Below are 18,868 nucleotides of genomic sequence, written 5' to 3' on the forward strand. Positions count from 1 at the left end.
GAGGAGTCGGAAGTTTAGAACGAGCCTGAGAGGAGCCGAGAGTTGAAGCGCGAGAGAAGCTGACAGTTGAAGAGAAGCGCGAGAGGAGTCGGGAGTTGAAGAGGGGGGGGGCGAAAGGGATCAAGAGTTGAAGAGAAGCGCTAGAGGAGCTGGGAGTTGAAGAGAAGCGTGTGAGGAGCTGGCAGTTGAAGAGAAGCGTGAGAGCAGCCAGCAGTTGAAGAGAAGTGCGAGAGGAGCTGGGAGTTGAAGAGAAGCACAAGAGCAGCCAGCAGTTGAAGAGAAGCATGAGAGGAGCTGGCCTTTGAAGAGAAGCGCTAGAGCAGCCAGCAGTTGAAGAGGAATGCGAGTGGGGCCTGCAGTTGAAGAGGGGTGCGAGGGGAGTTGAAGAGAAGCACGAGAGGAGCTGGGAGTTGAACTGGGGCGGGGGAGAAGTCGAGTGTTGAAGAGAAGCGCGAGAGGGTTCGGGAGTTGAAGAGAAGTGCTAGAGGAGCTGGGAGTTGAAGAGAGGCGCGAGAGCAGCCGGCAGTTGAAGAGAAGCGCGAGAGGAGCTGGCAGTTGAAGAGAAGCACGAGAGCAGCGGGCAGTTGAAGAGAAGCGTGAGAGGAGCTGGCCATTGAAGAGAAACCCGGGAGGAGTCGAGAGTTAAGAACGAGCCTGAGAGGAGCTGGGAGTTGAAGCGCGAGAGAAGCCGGCAGTTGAAAAGAAGCATGTGATGAGCCGGCAGTTGAAGAGAAGCATGAGAGGAGCCGATAGTTGAAGAGGGGCACGAGAGGAGCCGGCAGTTGAAGAGGGGCGCAAGGGGAGTCGCGAGTTAAGAACGAGCCTGAGAGGAGCTGGGAGTTGAAGCGCGAGAGAAGCCGGCAGTTGAAGAGAAGCGTGTGAGGAGCCAGCAGTTGATGAGAAGCGCGAGAGGAGTCAGGAGTTGAAGAGAAGCCCGAGAGGAGTTGGGAGTTAAGAACGAGCCCGAGAGGAGCCCGGAGTTGAAGCGCGAGAGAAGCCGGCAGTTGAAGAGAAGCGCATGAGGAGCCAGCAGTTGAAGAGAAGCGTGAGAGGAGCTGGCATTTGAAGAGGGGCACGTGAGGAGGTGTTAGAAGGATAAGATCTGCATTAGGGAAACTGAGACCAAACATTACATCAGGATCTAATGGAGTCGCCCAATTTATAGTAACTTGGGTATCATTGGATTTTGAACATGGAAGTAAAAAGAATGGTTCACAGTGGGAAGAAACTTTACATGTGTTCTGTGCGTGGACCAGGCTTCAGTCAATCATCTGGCCTGTCAAGACACAAGTGCATTCACATGGGGGAGAAACCGTGGAAATGTGGGTGCTGTGAGGAGGCATTTAGTTACCCATCTGAACTGGAAAATCATTGGTGCATTCACACTAGAGAGAAACCATCTGCTCCATATGTGAGAAGGATTTACTCGATCATCAAACTAGCTGACACCAGCAAGTTCACACTGGCTGGACTGTGGGAATTGCTTTAAAAGTTCTGGGGGACTGATGTCCCATCAACATGTTCATACTAACAAGACACCGTTCGGGTGCTTTCACTGCAGGACTGAGTTAAGCGATCATCTCAACTCATTGTACACCTCTCACACTGTGGAGAGGCCGTTCACCTGCTGTAAAAGTGGGAAAGGATTCACTCACACATCCATCCTGCTGAAACACCAGTGAGTTCACACTGACGAGAGACCTTTTAAATGCCCAAATGCAGGATGTGCTGTAAAACTTCCTGGGAATTGATGTCCCATCAACGTGTTCACACTGACGAGATGCCATTCACCTGTTCTGAGTGTGGGAAAGGATTCACTCAATCAACCCACCTGCTGAAACATCAGCGAGTTCACGAGTAACTACAATGATTAGATTTTGCTGTTAATTACATCCAGGACTGAGCCATGTTCAGTGGTGTCTGTTCCTATTCATGGTAAGAAACCCCAGACCAGTTATAGGGGAAAATATTGTTGACAGGAGAAAAATAAATCAGCTTTGTACTAAACATGCAGTGTGTTGAATCTTTTTTTGTTCATTTATGGGATGTGGGCCTCACTGGCCAGGGCAGCATTTATTGCCCATCCCTAATTGCCCTTGAGAAGGTGGTGGTGAGCTGCCTTCTTGAACTGCTGCAGTTCATGTGGTGTCGGTCTAGTTTCATTCCTTATAACATTACAATGGTTTGATACAACTGAATGCCTTGCTAGGCCATTTAAAAGTAAACCACAGTGCTTTGGGTCTGGAGTTACTAGTAGGCCAGACCAGGTAGAGACGGCAGATTTCCTTCCCTAAAGGGAATTAGTGAACTAGATGGGTTTTTACGACCATTGACAATGATTTTATGGTCATCATTAAACTTTTAGTTCCAGATTTTTATTGAATTTAAGTTTCCACCATAGCCCATGGTGGGATTTGAATCCAGGTCCCCAGGGGCTCTCAGGATTATTCATCCAATGATGATACCACAACATTACCACCTCCCACTTTAAAAATAAGTTAATTACTTTTGAAGGGCTCGCCCTCTCCTCTGTCTCCTCCATCCTTACCAACGACAAGTGTGAGGAGATCATGGAGCTTCTTTGTCACTAAGATTGAGACAATTCGATCAATTGCCTCTGCTGCTTCCAAACTGTCTCTAAAGGTCCCCCTTGTCCGAGCCCAGAGCTCACATCTTTCTCCAGTTTCTCTCCTATCTCCCATCATGCCCTGTCAGAGCTCATCTTTTGCAGGAGACCCACCTCCGAGTCCCTCAATTCTATTCCTAGCAAACTGCTGACCATCCATCTTCCCCATGTTGCTGATATTGTTAACAGTGCTCTCTCTCTCTCTCTTATGGTTTTGCTCCTCTCACTTTTAAATACACCACCCTCACCCTTCCTGAAAACAACCCTTCACCCCACTTTCCTTGTAAATTACCACACCATCTGCAACCCCCCTTTCCTCTCTAAAGTCCTGGAATTGGTTTTCCCCAAGGATCTATTCTTAGATCCTCCTATTTCTCATCTACATGCTGCCACTAGGCAACATCATCCAAAAGCACCATGTTAGTTTGCACATGTACACTGACAATGCTGAGCTCTACCTCCCCACAATCCCTCGCCATTCCTCCACTGTTACTAAATTATCAAACTGCTTATCCGACATCCAGTAATGGATGAGCAGAAATTTCGTCGAATTAAAAACTGGGAAGACCAAAGCTGTTGCCTTCGGTCACCACTACAAATTCCATTCCCTAACTACTGAGGACTTCCCTCTCCCTGGGAACTGTCTGAGACTGAACCACACTCTTCACAAACTTGGTGTCATATTTGATCCCAAGATGTTTCCAACCACATATCCACACCATCATTAATGCCAGATATTTCCACCTCCGTAATGTCACCCATCTCCACCCCACCCCAGCTCATCTACTGCTTATACCCATGACTTGACTATTCTAATACATTCCTGGCCAGCCTCTCATATTCACCCTGCCCCCACCCCCCAACAACCTGGAAACAAGATCATTCAAAACTCTGCTGCCCATGTGCCTTCTTGCTCTAAATGGAGGGGAGATGGTGGCACAGTGATAACGTCACTGAACTCATATTCCAAAGGCTGAGCTTATGATCTGGGAACGTGGGTTCAATTCCCACAAACCTTCAGCAGGCATTTTAGCAATAAGTTTCCAAATAGTATTTATACATAAACACAGTAACCTGAATCAGACAGAAAAAGTTTCCACTTTGTGTGGAAGTTAGTATCAATAAGGGTGCCATGAAACTATTGTTGATTGTTATAAAATCCCCTCTGGTTCACTAATGTCCTTTCGGGGAGGAAATATGCCAAACAAATGGTACAAATTTAAACAGACTGCAGGAACGGAGTGATCTGGGAATATATGGACACAAATCTTTGAAGGTAGCAGGAACAGTTGATAAAACTGTTTCAAAAAAAACTGATGGGATCCTCTGTTTATTAATGGAGACATGAAGTACAAAAGCAAGGAAGTCACACTGAATCTTTATCCATCACTTTTTATTCCTCAGCTCAAATATTGTGTTCAGTTCTAAGCATCACACTTCAGGAAAGATATCAAGGCCTTGGAGGGAGTACACAGAAAATTAACCAGAATAGTATCAGGGATGAGAGATTTCCGTTATGTGGAGAGATTGGAGAAGCTGGGATGGTTCTCTTTAGAGCAGGGAAGGTTAAGGAGTGATTTAATAGAAGTGTGGACATTTTTGCCATTTTTTAAAAGAGTTTTCATCAAATAGGGAGAAACTGTTTCCATTGGCAGGATGGTTGGTAACTGCAGAAGACAGACTTAAAATAATTGGCAAAAAGTCCAGGATGGAGATGAGGAGAGATTATTTTACTCAGTGAGGTCTAATGATCTGGGACACATTGTCTGAATGACAGGTGGAAGCAGATCCAACAATAACTTTCAAAAGGGATTTGGACTTTTAATTCACAAGGAAAGATTTTCAGGGATCGGGAGAAAGATCAGTGGGCTGGGACAGAATGGTAACATTTTCAGAGAGACAGTACAAACATGAGGGGCTGAATGGGCACCTTCTGAACTTTATGATTTGATCATATGGTGTTTATTGTGAATCATTATACTGTTATAGAATCACAGGATCTCATCATAGTACAGCACAGAAGGAGGCCACTCAGCTCATCAAATCTACACTGGCTCTTTCAAAGAGCAATCCGGTTAACCCCACTCCCCCACTCTTTCCCCCTTTCCTTGGATGAGGTTTCAGCTGATCATCTGGCCTGTCAAGACACAAGCGCAGTCACACTGGGGAGAAACCGGGTTAATGTAGGGACAGTGGGAAGGGATTCAATTACTCATTTGAGTTAGCGAGTTATCAGCGCATGCACACCAGGGAGACACGGTTCACCTGCTCTATGTGTGGGATGGGATTCACTCAGTCATCCAGCCTCCAAACACACCAGTGAGTTTAGACTGGAGAGAGGAGATTTAAACGCTTAGACTGTGACAAGAGCTTTAAAAGCCCCTTCCCATTTTATAGTCTCAGTCTAAGTCAGGCTTCCCAAACTGAGGATCGTAACCCCCGGTGGGATCAGAAATGAGATTTTGGGCTCGCGAGCTCTGTGGCAGCAATGGCTGCTGTGTAGCTCCAACTGCTTCCTGACATCTGTGAGGCCCCTTTAAATTTGTTTTTGGGGGTGGCCTAGCGAACGATTCTGAAGCCCAATTGCTGCTGCAAAAAAAGCTTGTGAAAAGGTTGATGTTCATTTCTTTCTGGAAAACCAATTTCTTCAATAATCAGGATCATAATGTATCAATAGTCAGGATACTGTTGGATTAATAATCAGAATCCCATTGCATCAATAATGAGATCCTGTTATATTAATGATCAGAGTCCAATTACTTTAAGATTCAGGACAATGTGTGACATCAAATCGAAACAAGGAGAACTTTCATACTCTTTAACCTTTTGTCTATCTTCACCATGAGGTGAGTCTGGATAATATTTGCACCAATCTGATCCACATACTGTCGAGGTGCAGCCACGGTCTAACACAGCACAGCTGAATGAGTCAGTGACTAACATATTCAACTGGACTTGACCAAAGCTTTTTGTGACCAGAACAATTCCTTCAGAATGCTCATTATCATCATCTTCAGCCTCAGAATTATCTGTGTCATACATCATTTCAAGGACCCTGATTTTCTGTTTTGGGTAGTTTATCACATCATAATATTTTGAGTCAGACCTGGAACACCTGTTAATCATTTCCTGGTCATTCCTGGCGTTCATTCACCTATTAGTGCTGTTCCAATCCATCTCTGCTAAAGTTGCTTTTACCCCCTTTCAAAACCTATCAATGTCCAACTATGCTTTATGGTCATCCAATAGATCATCTTTCTTGTAAATCTCTTCAGGGTGCCCGAATAGAAGATCCAAACCTTCATCAGTCTCGAACTGACAGGCATCCAGCTCACAAAATACTTTGCTTCTCATTTTACTTTTGTTAGGAAGTGACAATGCCACGTCCAAATCTTGTTTCCTCCTTGGTAGGGACATAACCCGTGTCCACATATCCACTTCATTCTTCCACTGGTTGTATGGCCCAGACTCTGAGTTATCAGGCCCTGACAAGTCCCGCTTGCTTTCAGTCATTTCTCATAAAAGCTACTAGGATTGTAACTTCTGTCTGAAATTTTATTTTCCTTTGGTTTCCAACCTTCACCATCAGACAATCATTCTCAGTTACCATGGTATAGTCCTGACAGCCTTATGGTGAAGGAAGAAACTGGAACTAATCTTTGCTTGGTACAGACTTATTCACAGAGCGAAACATTACAGGTATGTAGCTCGTAACTCCACTCCGCTCTATGTCAGTAAGTGCCTCTTCATATGTGCTCATGTAACCAACCAATCAAAGCCCAAAACCTGCATACACTTAACCCCAAATGATACAATGAACAGCCACCGTCGGAGTATCTAAAAGGTCTCTAATTGGTGTGACTGCCGTGGTTTCAGGACGTTGGATGACTCAGTGAATCCCTTCCCACACACGGAGCAGATGAATGGTGTCTCTCCCCAGTGTGAACTCGCTGATGCTTCCCCAGGCTGGATGCATCAGCGATCCCTTCCCACACCCAGTGCAGATGAATGGCCTCTCCCCAGTGTGAACGTGTTGGTGTGTCCGCAGGCTGGATGACTCAGTGAATCCTTTCCCACACACGGAGCAGGTGAACGGTCTCTCTCCAGTGTGAACCCGCTGGTGCTTCCACAGGCTCGAGGAATCAGTGAATCCCTTCCCACACTCAGTGCAGGCGAATGGCCTCTCTTCAGTGTGAACTCGCTGGTGTGTCAGCAGACTGGTTGACCGAGCAAATCTCTTCCCACACACAGAACAGGGAAATGGCCTCTCTCCAGTGTGAACTGCCTGGTGTCTCAGCAGAGTTGATAACTGCCCGGTGGTTCTGCAGGGTGGATGATTCACTGAATCCCTTCCCACACACAGAGCAGGTGATCGGCCTCTCCCCGGTGTGAACTCGTTGATGAGTCAGCAGGTGGGATGACCTAGTGTATCCCTTCCCACACACGGAGCAGGTGAATGGCCTCTCCCCAGTGTGAACTCTCTGGTGCTTCTGCAAGGCGGATGAATCTCTGAATCCCTTCTCACACTCAGAGCAGCTGAACAGCTTCTCCCTGGTGTGTATTCACTGGTGTCTCTGCAGGTTGGATGAAAGAATGAATTCCTTTGCACACACGGAGCATTTGAATGTCTTCCCCTCAGTGTGAACTCGCTGGTGTCTCCGGAGGCTGGATGAATCCCCGAATCCCTTCCCACACTCAAAGCAGGTGAAGGGTCTCTCCCCAGTGTGAATTCTCTGGTGTGTCAGCAGGTTGGATAACTGAGTGAATCCCTTCCCACAATCAGGGCAGGTGAATGGCCTCTCCCCAGTGTGGCTGCGTCAATGAATCTCCAGCTCTGATGGAACTTTGAATCCCTTTCCACAGTCCCCACATTTCCACGGTTTCTCCCTGGTGCAGGTTGCCTTTTGTCCCTCCAGTTTTGATGATCAGTTAAAGCCTCATCCTCACACAGAACTTGTGTACAGTCTCTCATCACTGTGAATGATGTGATGTTTTTTCAGACTGTGTAACCTGAACACTCTCACTTGGGTGTGTGTGTCTCAGTGCTTTTCCAGTCAAACTGACATTTCAATTTTTTGAACCAGACAGCACAGACAAACGTTTCTCCGTCTAGATTCAAAGGCCGATGATATTTACATTCTGACTAATCAAGTGACTCTGTCAGATCTTAACGTCTTGTTTGTTTTGAGATTTTTGTCCTTAGATCCTCCCCTTCCAATATCCTGAAAAAGGAGTTTACAAGAGTCAACACAGTTATTACAGGATAGAATTTCAAGACTGACAATTCTGGTTTCTATGAAACATATTTTCTTCTTTCATTCCTGAAAGGTTATAAATCTCATTCTGCTGTCCCTAATATACATCTTCCCAGTTCTCCTGAAGGTGTCAGTTCATGCTGATTGACAGATCCATGCTCACTGCTTCCTATCCAGGACACAGAACCCTGAAAATCTTCATGCAGGCTGTTCACCTATGTATAGTACTATATTACTTGATTAGAGATAAATGGGGGATGTGAGGAAGAACTTCATTTGGACAGCAAGTGATCATAAACTGGAACATACACCATATGAGGATGGTGGAAGAGGAAATCATTGATGATTTCAAAATGAAATTGGATGGGCGCTTGAAGGAAATAAACTTGCAAGGTTATGGACGTATAAAGAGGGGAATGGGACTGACTGGGTTGCTCTTCAGACAGTCGGCATGGACTCAGGTTGCCGAATGGACTCCTACTATGCCGTAATGACTCTATGACTGGAAATATATAGCGTAGCTACAGTACTATATCACGACACTAGAAATAATAATAAATGTGCTTGACTACAGAACCATAAGTAATATATCTGTGTAGCAGATAACAACACTGGACATATCTGGCAGATGAAGTTCAATGCAGAGAAGTGTGAGGTGACACACTTTGGTACAAAGAACATGGACAGACTATAAAACAAAGGATTCCATTCTAAAGAGTGTGGAGTAGAGAGACCTGGGTGTATAAGAACATAAATCATTAAAGGTGGCAGGACAGGTAGCGAGAACTGTTTCTAAAGCATACAGTATCCTAGGCATCATTAACAGGGGCATAGAGTACAAGAGCAGGGAGGTTATGTTGAGCTTATATAAGACACTGGTTAGACCTCAGCTGGAGTACTGTGTGCAGTTCTGGGCACTACACTATAGGAAGGATGTGAACGCATTGGAGAGAGTGCAGAAGGTGTTTACAAGAATGATTCCAGGGATGAGACACCTCAGTTATGAGGAAAGATTGGAGAAGTTGGGACTGTTTTCCTTGGAGAGGAGAAGGGTCAGAGGAGACTTGACAGAAGTCTTCAAAATCAGGAGGGGCCTGGACAGGATAGATAGGGAGAAAGTGCTCCCGCTCGTAAAAGGGTCAAGAACCAGAGTGCACAGTTTTAAAGTGTTTTGCAAAAGAAGCAAATGCGAGGTGAGAAGATTTTTTACAAAAGAAGCAAATGCGAGGTGAGAAAAAACTTTTTCACACAGCGAGTAGTTAGGCTTTGGAATGCACTGCCTGGAAGTGTGTGGAGGCAGGTTCAATTGAGGCATTGGATGATTATCTAAACAGAAACAATCTGCAGGGTTACGGGGGAAAGGCAGGAGATAGGCACGAATTTAAAATGCTCAGAGAGCCGGTGCAGACACGATGGGCCGAATGTCCTCCACAACAATTCTGCGCTTCACTCACAGCTTCACTGCTCTATTACTGAAATGTTCCCTTTTCTCCTGAAAACCTCAGCCTCCCAAACAAAAACAGAATTACCTGGAAAAACTCAGCAGGTCTGGCAGCACCGGCGGAGAAGAAAAGAGTTGACGTTTCGAGTCCTCATGACCCCGAAACGTCAACTCTTCTCCGCCGGTGCTGCCAGACCTGCTGAGTTTTTCCAGGTAATTCTGTTTTTGTTTTGGATTTCCAGCATCCGCAGTTTTTTTGTTTTTATCAGCCTCCCAAACCCTGCCTGTTTCTCTTCTCTTTCTCTTCAACACAAACAAACTCTTTTACTCACAGATCTTGGACACAGATTTAATCTCTGTGAATCTCCATCTTCATTGCCACAAAGCCCACCTTCTGATTGGCTGGAGGATTAATGTCCTTCTGGTCCTCCAGAGCTCCCCATTGGCCGAAGCCATTGGCACGAGAGAGGGAGAACAATGGGTGGGGGCGGGGCTCCAGTGTCTGCGAGTCTGGCGCGGATTGGAACCCGAGGACGTCACCACGGAGCAGGATGATTCCTATTGGATGATTCAGGCAGTATTCATTGTTGACTTCACAATGACTCATGGGGCGTTCCCAGTACTCAGTCTCCCATTGGGAGCAATACGGCTGGTGACAAGCAGAATATTGCGGATTGGACAATAGCTCAGTGCGTCTAGAGGTCAAAGTTTCTCCCGCCCCCAGGTGGGCTCGGGTTCCGCTTCCTCATTGGCTTCATACGAGGGATTGACCAATAGGAATAACGGAGGAACGGAACGGCGCTGATGTTCCAACCAATTAGAGGGCGGGTTTTGTGCTAACGGCCCCCCCCCCCCCCCCCCCCCCCCCCATTGTCTGAAGCGGAAGACAATTACCTTCTCACCCACTTAACCTGCCTCCTCTGTTCCACATCTGTGAGTAAAACACTTTCTTTCCACCCGCTTTTCTAATTCTGAGTTTAAATTGTTGACTTGCAGGAACTGAAGGGAAAGGAAGTGAATCTAAGGAGGGTGCAGACTCTGGAAAGGTTGGCCCAGGTCTCTCTGTTTCTTTCTCTTAAAGACATTGACATCTTTTGCTCTCTCAGCTTGACACATTTATTTGCCTGCGTAAGAGGACGGCCTCCTTCCAAATGTTCACATTTCAAGGGGATGGCTGACATTTAAGGGGACGGTAAATTAGTATAGGCCAGAGATAAGTCTATTGCTGTTATAAGGTACATATTAGAAATATTATTTATGGTTCTGCAATAAATATATTTATAGTTATTTCTACTTGTTTTAAAATGTTACTGTATATATTTACAATCATAGACTTATCATGACACAGAAGGAGATCATTCAGCAACTCGAGTCCATGTCAACTCTCTGTAGAGCAATCCAGGCAATCCCATTCCCCCTCTATATCCCTGTTCCTGTGTAAGTTTATTTCCTTCAATTGCCCATCCAGTTTCATTCTGAAATAATTCATCTCTACTTCGACCATCCTTATAGACAGAGATGCAGATTAAGACCACTCAGTGCCGACATAAAGTTCTTCCTCACATCCCCCTTCCACTGTATCTCTAATTAAGAAGTACTGCATATCACACATTTTTCATCTAGTTTCATGCATGTCTATCACACATATAAACATTTTCAGGTCCCTGTGTCCAGAACATGAAGCTATGACCATGGACCTGTCGATCAGCATGAATCACTGCTTCGGAAGAATGGTTATGGTGACTATTATGTACAACAAAGAGAGAATAGAGTTACTTTTGGGGAATGAGGGGAAAGAATGACCCATAGAAACTAGAATTGTCTTTTTTGAACTTCTGTCCTGACAGTGATGAATCTTATAAAAGCAAAGTACTGTGGATGCTGGAAATCTGAAATAAAAATGGAAAATTCTGAAAAAACTTAGCAAGTCTGACAGCACCTGAGAGATCAGAGTTAACATTTCAAGTCCGTATGAGTCATATGGACTTGAAAGATTAACTCTGTTTCTCTCTCCACAGATGCTCTCAGACATTGAGTTTTTCCAGCATTTTGTTTTTATTTTACATTGATGAATTTTGTAAACTCCCTTTACAGGGTTTTAGAAGGGGAGATTTTGCAGACAGAAAGCTCAAACCAAACATCACATCAAGATCTGACAGAGTCGCTTGATTTATTGGGGCCTGAAAAAACATCACACCCTTCACAGTGGGGAGAGACTGTACACGTGTTCTGTGTGAGGACGGGGCTTCAACTGATTGTTGAACCTGGAAAGATACAAGGGCACTGGCACCATGGAGAAACCATGGAAATGTGGAGACTGTGAGAAGGGATTCAGATCCCCATCAGAGCTAGAGATTCATCGACGCAGTCACACTGGGGAGAGGCCATTCACCTGCTCTGAGTGTGGGAAGGGATTCAGTAATTCATCCAACTTATTGAAACATGAAGGTGTTCACACCGGCGAGAGACCATTCACCTGCCCTGACTGTGGGAAGGGATTCAGAACCCTATCTAAGGTGGAGATTCATCGACGCAGTCACACTGGGGAGAGGCCATTCACCTGCTGTGAGTGTGGGAAGGGATTCACTCATTCATCCAACCTCCTGACACACAAGCGAGTTCACACCGGGGAAAGGCCATTCTCCTGCTCTGAGTGTGGGAAGGGATTCAGTGATTCATCCACCTTGCGGAAGCATCAGCGAGTTCACACTGGGGAGAGACCATTCACCTGCTCTGAATGTGGGAAAGGGTTTACTCGGTCATCCAACCTGCTGATGCACCAGCGTGTTCACACCGGGGAGAGTCTATTCATCTGTTCTGAGTGTGGGAAGGGATTCAGTAATTCATTCAACTTGCAGACACACCAGCGGGTTCACACCGGGGAGAGGCCATTCAGCTGTTCTGAGTGTGGGAAGGGATTCACTCATTCATCCGCCCTACGGACCCACCTGCGAGTTCACACTGGGGAGAGGCCATTCATCTGCACCATGTGTGGGAAGCGATTCACTCAGTCATCCAGCCTGCTGGCACATCATGTCACTCACACCAATGAGAGACCCTTTAAATGCTCTGATTGTGGAAGTAGCTTCAAAATCGCTGCAGATCTGAGAGTGCACCAGCGCATTCACACTGAGGAGAAGCCATTCAGCTGCTCTTACTGCATAAAGAGGTTTAGAACGTCATCCAGCCTTCGGATACACCAGCGAGTTCACACCGGGGAGAGGCCGTTCACCTGCTCTGAGTGTGGGAAGGGATTCAGTGATTCATCCACCCTGCATACACACCTGCGAGTTCACACTGGGGAGAGACCGTTCACCTGCTCTGAGTGTGGGAAGGGATTCCGACGGTCATCACACCTGCTGACACACCAGCAAGTTCACACTGGAGAGAGGCCATTCATCTGCCCTGAGTGTGGGAAGGGATTCACTAATTCATTCAACTTGCGAACACATCTGCGAGTTCACACTGGGGAGAGGCCGTTCACCTGCACCGTGTGTGGGAAGGGATTCACTCAGTCATCTCACCTACAGACACACCAGCGAGTTCACAGGTGATTACAGGGATTCTGCTGTTATTGCTGCTGTTAATCACATCCAGGACTGAATCATGTTCATTCTGACAGCTGGTGAAGTGGGGTGGGGGGGGGTCAGTGGGTTTCTTTCTGCTGGGCTGGCCAGTCTCATGACTTTGCTTCCAGTGGGTGGACGTTCTTTTAGCCTGGGAGTGCATGTTTCTACTGAAATCATCCACAAAAGCTGGTGAATTACATTTATCCTGGATGGTGAATAGTGTTTTTTCTACCACTACAGGTAGATCTGAAATAAATACATCTGTTCCATTGGATCTACAGCATGGGGCCAGGCCAGTCAGCTCAACTGGTCTATGTCAGCATTTATGTTCCACATAGACCTCCACCCACCCCTCATCATCTCCCTCATCAGCATATCCTTCTATTCCTTTCTCCCTTGTGTTTGTATCTAGCTTCACCTGAGATGTATTTATGCTGTTCCCCTCAACCAATGGCTGTGGAATTGAGTTCCACATTCTCATCATTCACTGGGTAAAAAGGTTTCTCGAGAAATCTCTATTGGATTATTGAACTTCTTCAGAATCTTAAGGACTTCCATCAGGTCACCCTTCAGTCTTCTCTTTTCCAGAGAAAAGCAGCCACAGCCTTTCCTGAGGGTTAAATGCTCTCAGTTCTGGTATTGCTCTTGTGAATCTTTGTTGCACCTTCTCCAGTGCCACTGTTTATGTTTTCTAAATGGAGATCACAAATGTTGACAGTCCTCCCAGTGTAATCTAACCACTGTTCTAAACAAGTTGAACATAACCTCCCTGCTTTTCAATTCTATCCCTCTAGAACGGAATCCTACACATGATTCTACATTAAAGGAAACTTGTGAAGTTCTTCGAAAGGCTGGACAGAGGGTTGATGTGAATGGCACCAGGGATGAGCGATTTGAGTTAGTTGGAGAGACTCCAGCAGCTGAAATCCCTCTCTTTAGATCATTGAGTCTTCAGTATAGGGAATAGGGCCATTCAGCCCACTGAGTCCATGCCAGCAATCTGTAGAGAAAAACCAGTCAGTCACATTGCCTGTTCCATTCTCAGATCCTTGTAGGTTTATTTGCCTCAAGTGCTCATCCCATTTCCTTTTGAAATTATTCTATCATCTCAGCTTCTAGCACACTCATGGCAAGTGGGGTCCAGGTCATCACTACTCATGTTAAATGTACACAAGGCCCATAGAGCACAGAAGGAGGCCATTTGGTTCATCCTGTTCATGCCAGATATTTGAGAAACTAGCCAGTTAATCGCAGAGCCCTGCAATTTTCTTTAACTTTCAAGAATCTGTCGAATTCCTTTTTGAAAGATAGAGTCCAATCTGCTTTCTGCACCATTTTCAGGCAGTGCATTCCAAATCACAGTAACTCCCTGTGCTTTAAAACACCTAATTCAGGATATAATGTGTTTGGATTTTTATAGAGCATTTAAAATGGTGTCAAAGACATGGCTATTACACAAAATTAAGATTCAATCCTGATCAATGATGTTGATGATGGGACCAAGTGTAACATATCCAAATTTGTGGATAATTAGAAAAAACTACATTCCTATAGCATCTCTCAGGACCACAGGAACTCCTAAAGCGTTTTACAGCCAATGAAGTACTTTTGAAGTGTAGTCACTGTTGTAATGTATGAGTGTAGGTAGGCCTCGGTGGTCATATTTAGTGTTAAAAATCAATCACTTTCATACTATATTCATGTTATAAATAAAAAGGTCAAGGAAACCATTTTAAACTCTAACATATGGCTGGATCTTTATTTTTATCATAAAGACTGTATTAACATAAATGTTTCCAGAAACTGCAGGCCGAATGGAAATTGTTTAAACAAAGAAATGCTTTTCTAATTTTGATAAGCTACTGGACATTAGATTCTGCCAAAGTCCAGCTCAAGAATCAGGCTCATTGTTCAATCCGATCAAGATTAGTAAGAAAGCTATTGTCTTCCACAAACTGTCTTTTTGAACCAGTCTATCTTGTATTAACCAAATCTATTAATTAAACATTACTGGGTTATTTAGGTATCAGTCAGTAACAGTTGATTGAATAAGTAGTTGGCCTTAATTGAGTTACAATTAATAAATCAATTCTGAATCAGTCGTTATAGTAAAAGACTGAGTTTTATTTGCTGTAAAAATGTAAAACCTTAATTGCTGTGTATGTAAAGAATGTACAATGAAGATAAATGTACTGGCAAGAGAGACCTTCAAACCCTGATTAGCCTCAACATTTGAAACTGTATAAGGGCTTGTATGGAATCGGATAAAAGGATAGTATGAAACAGTTCTATTGTATTGCTGTCTAAGATAATGAGAGAAGGTGGTGTAAGTAATTTGAGATCCAATTAAGTTAACCAATTGTCATGTTACAAGCCCCACTCTGACATGAGGAAATGGTCACTTTGGGCATAAAAGTAGAGGTTCTGAAGTTCTTCTTTGCTAGCCGAGTACTGAAGATTCCCGAGGCCGAGTTCCAAGGGAATTACTGACAAAGAAGGAGCTGGAGAGGGCCCTATTCCCTGTACTAAAGACTGATCACCCGCATGAAATTGTGAAATTCAATGTCTTAAAGTTGTGAAGTAAACCTTTTTCTTTTAATAAACCTCTTTTTAAACTTACTATCCAAAGAATTCTGCCTTTGCCTTTATGAGTGAAATTCTTGTCCAAACCAAAGTGAATTCATTAATTGGCAAGTTGGGGGTGTCTGAAATCGGTTAAGTTACAGATCACAAGATCAGGTAACAAAACTTGAATTTAAAAACTTGCACATGTAAGGGCCGTTCACTATCACAATACAACCCATAGTGCTTTACAGCCAAGGAAGTACTTTTTGAAGCGTAGTCACTGTTGTAATTTAGGAAACACGGTAGACCCTGCTCTTCTCTGAAACTGTGCCCATGGGAACTTCCAAGTCCACCCAAAGGGGCAGACAGGCCCCAGCATTGGCATCTCATCCACAAGAGAGCAGCTTCAACAGTCCAACACTCCCTCAAGTTTCTACTTCCACAAGTCTGGAGTTCCCATTTAAGTCTCCGGCATCTTTCTGTCTCTATTGCTCATGTCCATGACAGCCAGGCGACGGAGCTGAGAGCTGAATTTAGCCGAGAATAACGGGGCCTGCGTCCCAGTTAAGAAACTGCCGTGGGTGTCGACTCATAGGAAGATGCTGGAAGGCTGACTGGGAAATGGGCCTCCAATTGGGGAAGGGGTGAGGGGCAACCAGGGCTGGTGGTGACGTAACCCCCGGGGTTCAGTGCCCCTGTTTCCAAGGCGGGGAGTCACGGGAACAGGGGACAGAGGAGCTAAAGAGAAACCATTTGGATCCAGAACATTGCACAAATCCTTTTACTCTGGTTGTATTTGATCCTCAAGTAACTTAATTTAAAAAAAATCTGTTTCATTAATGAACTTTTATCAGTAAAAATATTTGATTTTTCTGGACCTTTCATGATTATATTCATGCATTTTAGAGAAAGTGGGTGAGGGTGGTTGGCAGGCTCTTTAACAGCAAGTGAGTCCCTCGAAGGTAATTGGCAAAGGAGCCAGAGAAGGGGGATGAGATTTTATTTTTGACACAGCGATGTTAGAAAATGGGGTTCAGGGAGTTAATTTACTCTTTATCCCCCTTTCCCAAACTCTGAAATGATTCACAGTGATAACCCTTATTGGTGACAGTGGTTAGATTTTATTCAGTATAAATGACACTTGCTCCTGTCTGAGCAGTCGTATCAAAGTGCAGCGGCATTACCATTACACTCTGGGTAGAAGCACCATCTCCACGTAAATGCTCCCTGGTCTGTCCCAGACGCCATGGCACCAGTCAATGCAATATGTAAAACCTCAACAAATATCTGTTCTTGGAGAATCCCTTCTTATTCCTTTTTCATTCGCAAAGTCTACGGGGACTGATTTAACCCAATCATTGCCAAGCTAATATTTGAATGGACCAATTATAAAACGTGTCATTGATCCATCTGTACCCATCCAAGTCACGTCAAACTCTCAAACAGTTGATTTCCCCACACTCTATCCCCTGTACAGGGAGTCAGCCTCCCCAGGCTAAGCAGTGAAAACATGATGGCCTTGACACCCCGATGTTGTCTAGGATTCAAGGCACTCTTGTTTTCTCTGTCCTCTGGGAGCTGTTCATCTCCCTGTTCCCACATAGCAAGTCATCTGTTCTCAGCACTGCTAGATTTCTGCTGAAGTTTGGCCCCTTTGAAACCTTTCAGATCAATAAAGCATTTGGTCAATGAAGACCTGAACCACAATTTCCCATCCTGTCACCTGCCAACCATCCTTACCCAAAGCGTAATCTCAACAGGAATAAAAACAGGAGAAGTGTAACAACAAAATTAAAAATAAATGCACAGCCAGTCATAGAATTTAATGTACTGTTTGCTAATTAGCAAGAAAACCCCAAGTAGGGATCCCCCAGGATTCTTACAGTCCACACCTTGAGGGGGAGGAGTGCTCTCTCTCCAGCTCCTCACTCAATTTCACTCTGTTATTTTCCAATTCTGTTGTGGCCCCGACTGGGTAATACCTCTTCAATCATTTCCTCTCCTGAGGGAGTGCCATGACTTCTAGGTTACTACTACATCAGGATATCTGCTTCAAACAACAGATCAAGCTTGGACATAGAAGATTCTCCAGCTCTCTATTTACCCCTATCCAACTTGAGGACAGTTCTTGCTGAGTATTATTTCTTCCAAGCCCTCGACTGTCCCAATCCAAATGACCAGTGTGTTTAATCCTATCCTGATTGTTTTAAAGTCAGTTTCTCTGTGGAGTATGTGTCAATACTTTGATGATGTCAAAATATTGTCTCATTCCCCTGGCCAGATTAACCATTTCATGTCGTGCTGTCTGTTAAGTAGCTGTGGATGTTTGGGACCCATTCTTCTGAGCATTTCACCATGAATTTACATGTCAGTTGCTTCACATGTAACAGAATACATCTGCACACTCACATGGGTATTCCAATTTCATGCCACATATTCTTAACTTTCAGGTGGTCTTAATAAAAGATGAAAGTGGGTGTCACTCTCGAGATCTTTGCCTATCTCCCCCATATGGTCCTGATATTTCCGATAGCCAGGCTATCAAATGTGGGTTTCTTTTAAAAAAAATCGTAAGCAAAGGATACAAATGTTTCCAAGAGAAAACTATCAACTTGTTCATCTCATTGACACTTTCTTGACTTCCACTAGAATGGACGTAGATACCAGATTGATATATTCCAATGAACTACACCCAAGTGAGTTATTCCAATTCCTTTAGTATCCAGCACAACATTTTCACAATATCTTTAAAACAGAAATTAAACATTCCCATTTGGTTTCAGGTATTAATGTATTCGGTTTGTTTCATTTTAGGCATTGATGTCCTTGGAGTAAAGGAGATTTGGTAAAGTCATTCAGGATTATGACAGGTTTACATAAGGTGGACAAAGAAAAACTGTTCCCATTAGCTGATGGTGCAAGGATGAGGGGACACAGATTTAAGCTTTTAGGGAGGAGATGCAGGGGGATGAGAGAAAGAATATTTTTACACAGCGAGTGAGAATGACCTGGAACTCTCTGCCGATGAGGGTGGTGAAAATGGAGACGATGAACGATTTCAAAAGGAAATTGGATGGACACTTGAGGGAAATAAACTTTCAGGGCGACAGGGACAGGGATAGAATGGGGCAATGGGACTGATTGGATTGCTCTGCAGAGAGTCAGCATGGACTCGACAGGCTGAATGGCCTCCTCTGCCAGAGTGACTCTACAATCTAAAGAGAGAAATTTCAGCTGCTCCAGACTCTCCAACTAACTGAAGTCCCTCATTCAAAGAACAAAGAACAAAGAAAAGGACAGCACAGGAACAGGCCCTTCAGCCCTCCAAGCCTGCGCCAATCATATTGCCCATCAACTAAAACATTTTGCACTTCTGGGGTCCGTATCCCTCTATTCCCATCCTATTCATGTA

At 44.6% G+C, this 18,868-nt stretch overlaps 1 protein-coding gene across 1 annotated transcript; it reads left to right on the forward strand.

Moving 5' to 3' along the window:
* The first annotated feature begins 10,232 nt into the window (after positions 1-10,232).
* Positions 10,233-18,291, forward strand: LOC121270269 (zinc finger protein 229-like). The gene is made up of 3 exons (XM_041175588.1): positions 10,233-10,368; positions 11,417-12,864; positions 18,271-18,291. The coding sequence occupies exons 2-3, from the start codon at positions 11,614-11,616 to the stop codon at positions 18,289-18,291; spliced, it is 1,272 nt and encodes a 423-aa protein (XP_041031522.1). The 5' UTR covers positions 10,233-10,368; positions 11,417-11,613.
* The last annotated feature ends 577 nt before the right edge of the window (positions 18,292-18,868 follow it).

This window comes from Carcharodon carcharias, chromosome 27 (assembly GCF_017639515.1).
Source record: "Carcharodon carcharias isolate sCarCar2 chromosome 27, sCarCar2.pri, whole genome shotgun sequence".
NCBI lineage: Eukaryota > Metazoa > Chordata > Chondrichthyes > Lamniformes > Lamnidae > Carcharodon > Carcharodon carcharias.

Coding starts and splice junctions, on each gene's coding strand:
- LOC121270269 (XM_041175588.1), top strand. CDS start 11,614: ATGGAGAAACCATGGAAATGTGGAGACTGTGAGAAGGGATTCAGATCC. Junction 12,865..18,270: donor ACCTACAGACACACCAGCGA/GTTCACAGGTGA, acceptor GTTTCATTTTAG/GCATTGATGTCCTTGGAGTA.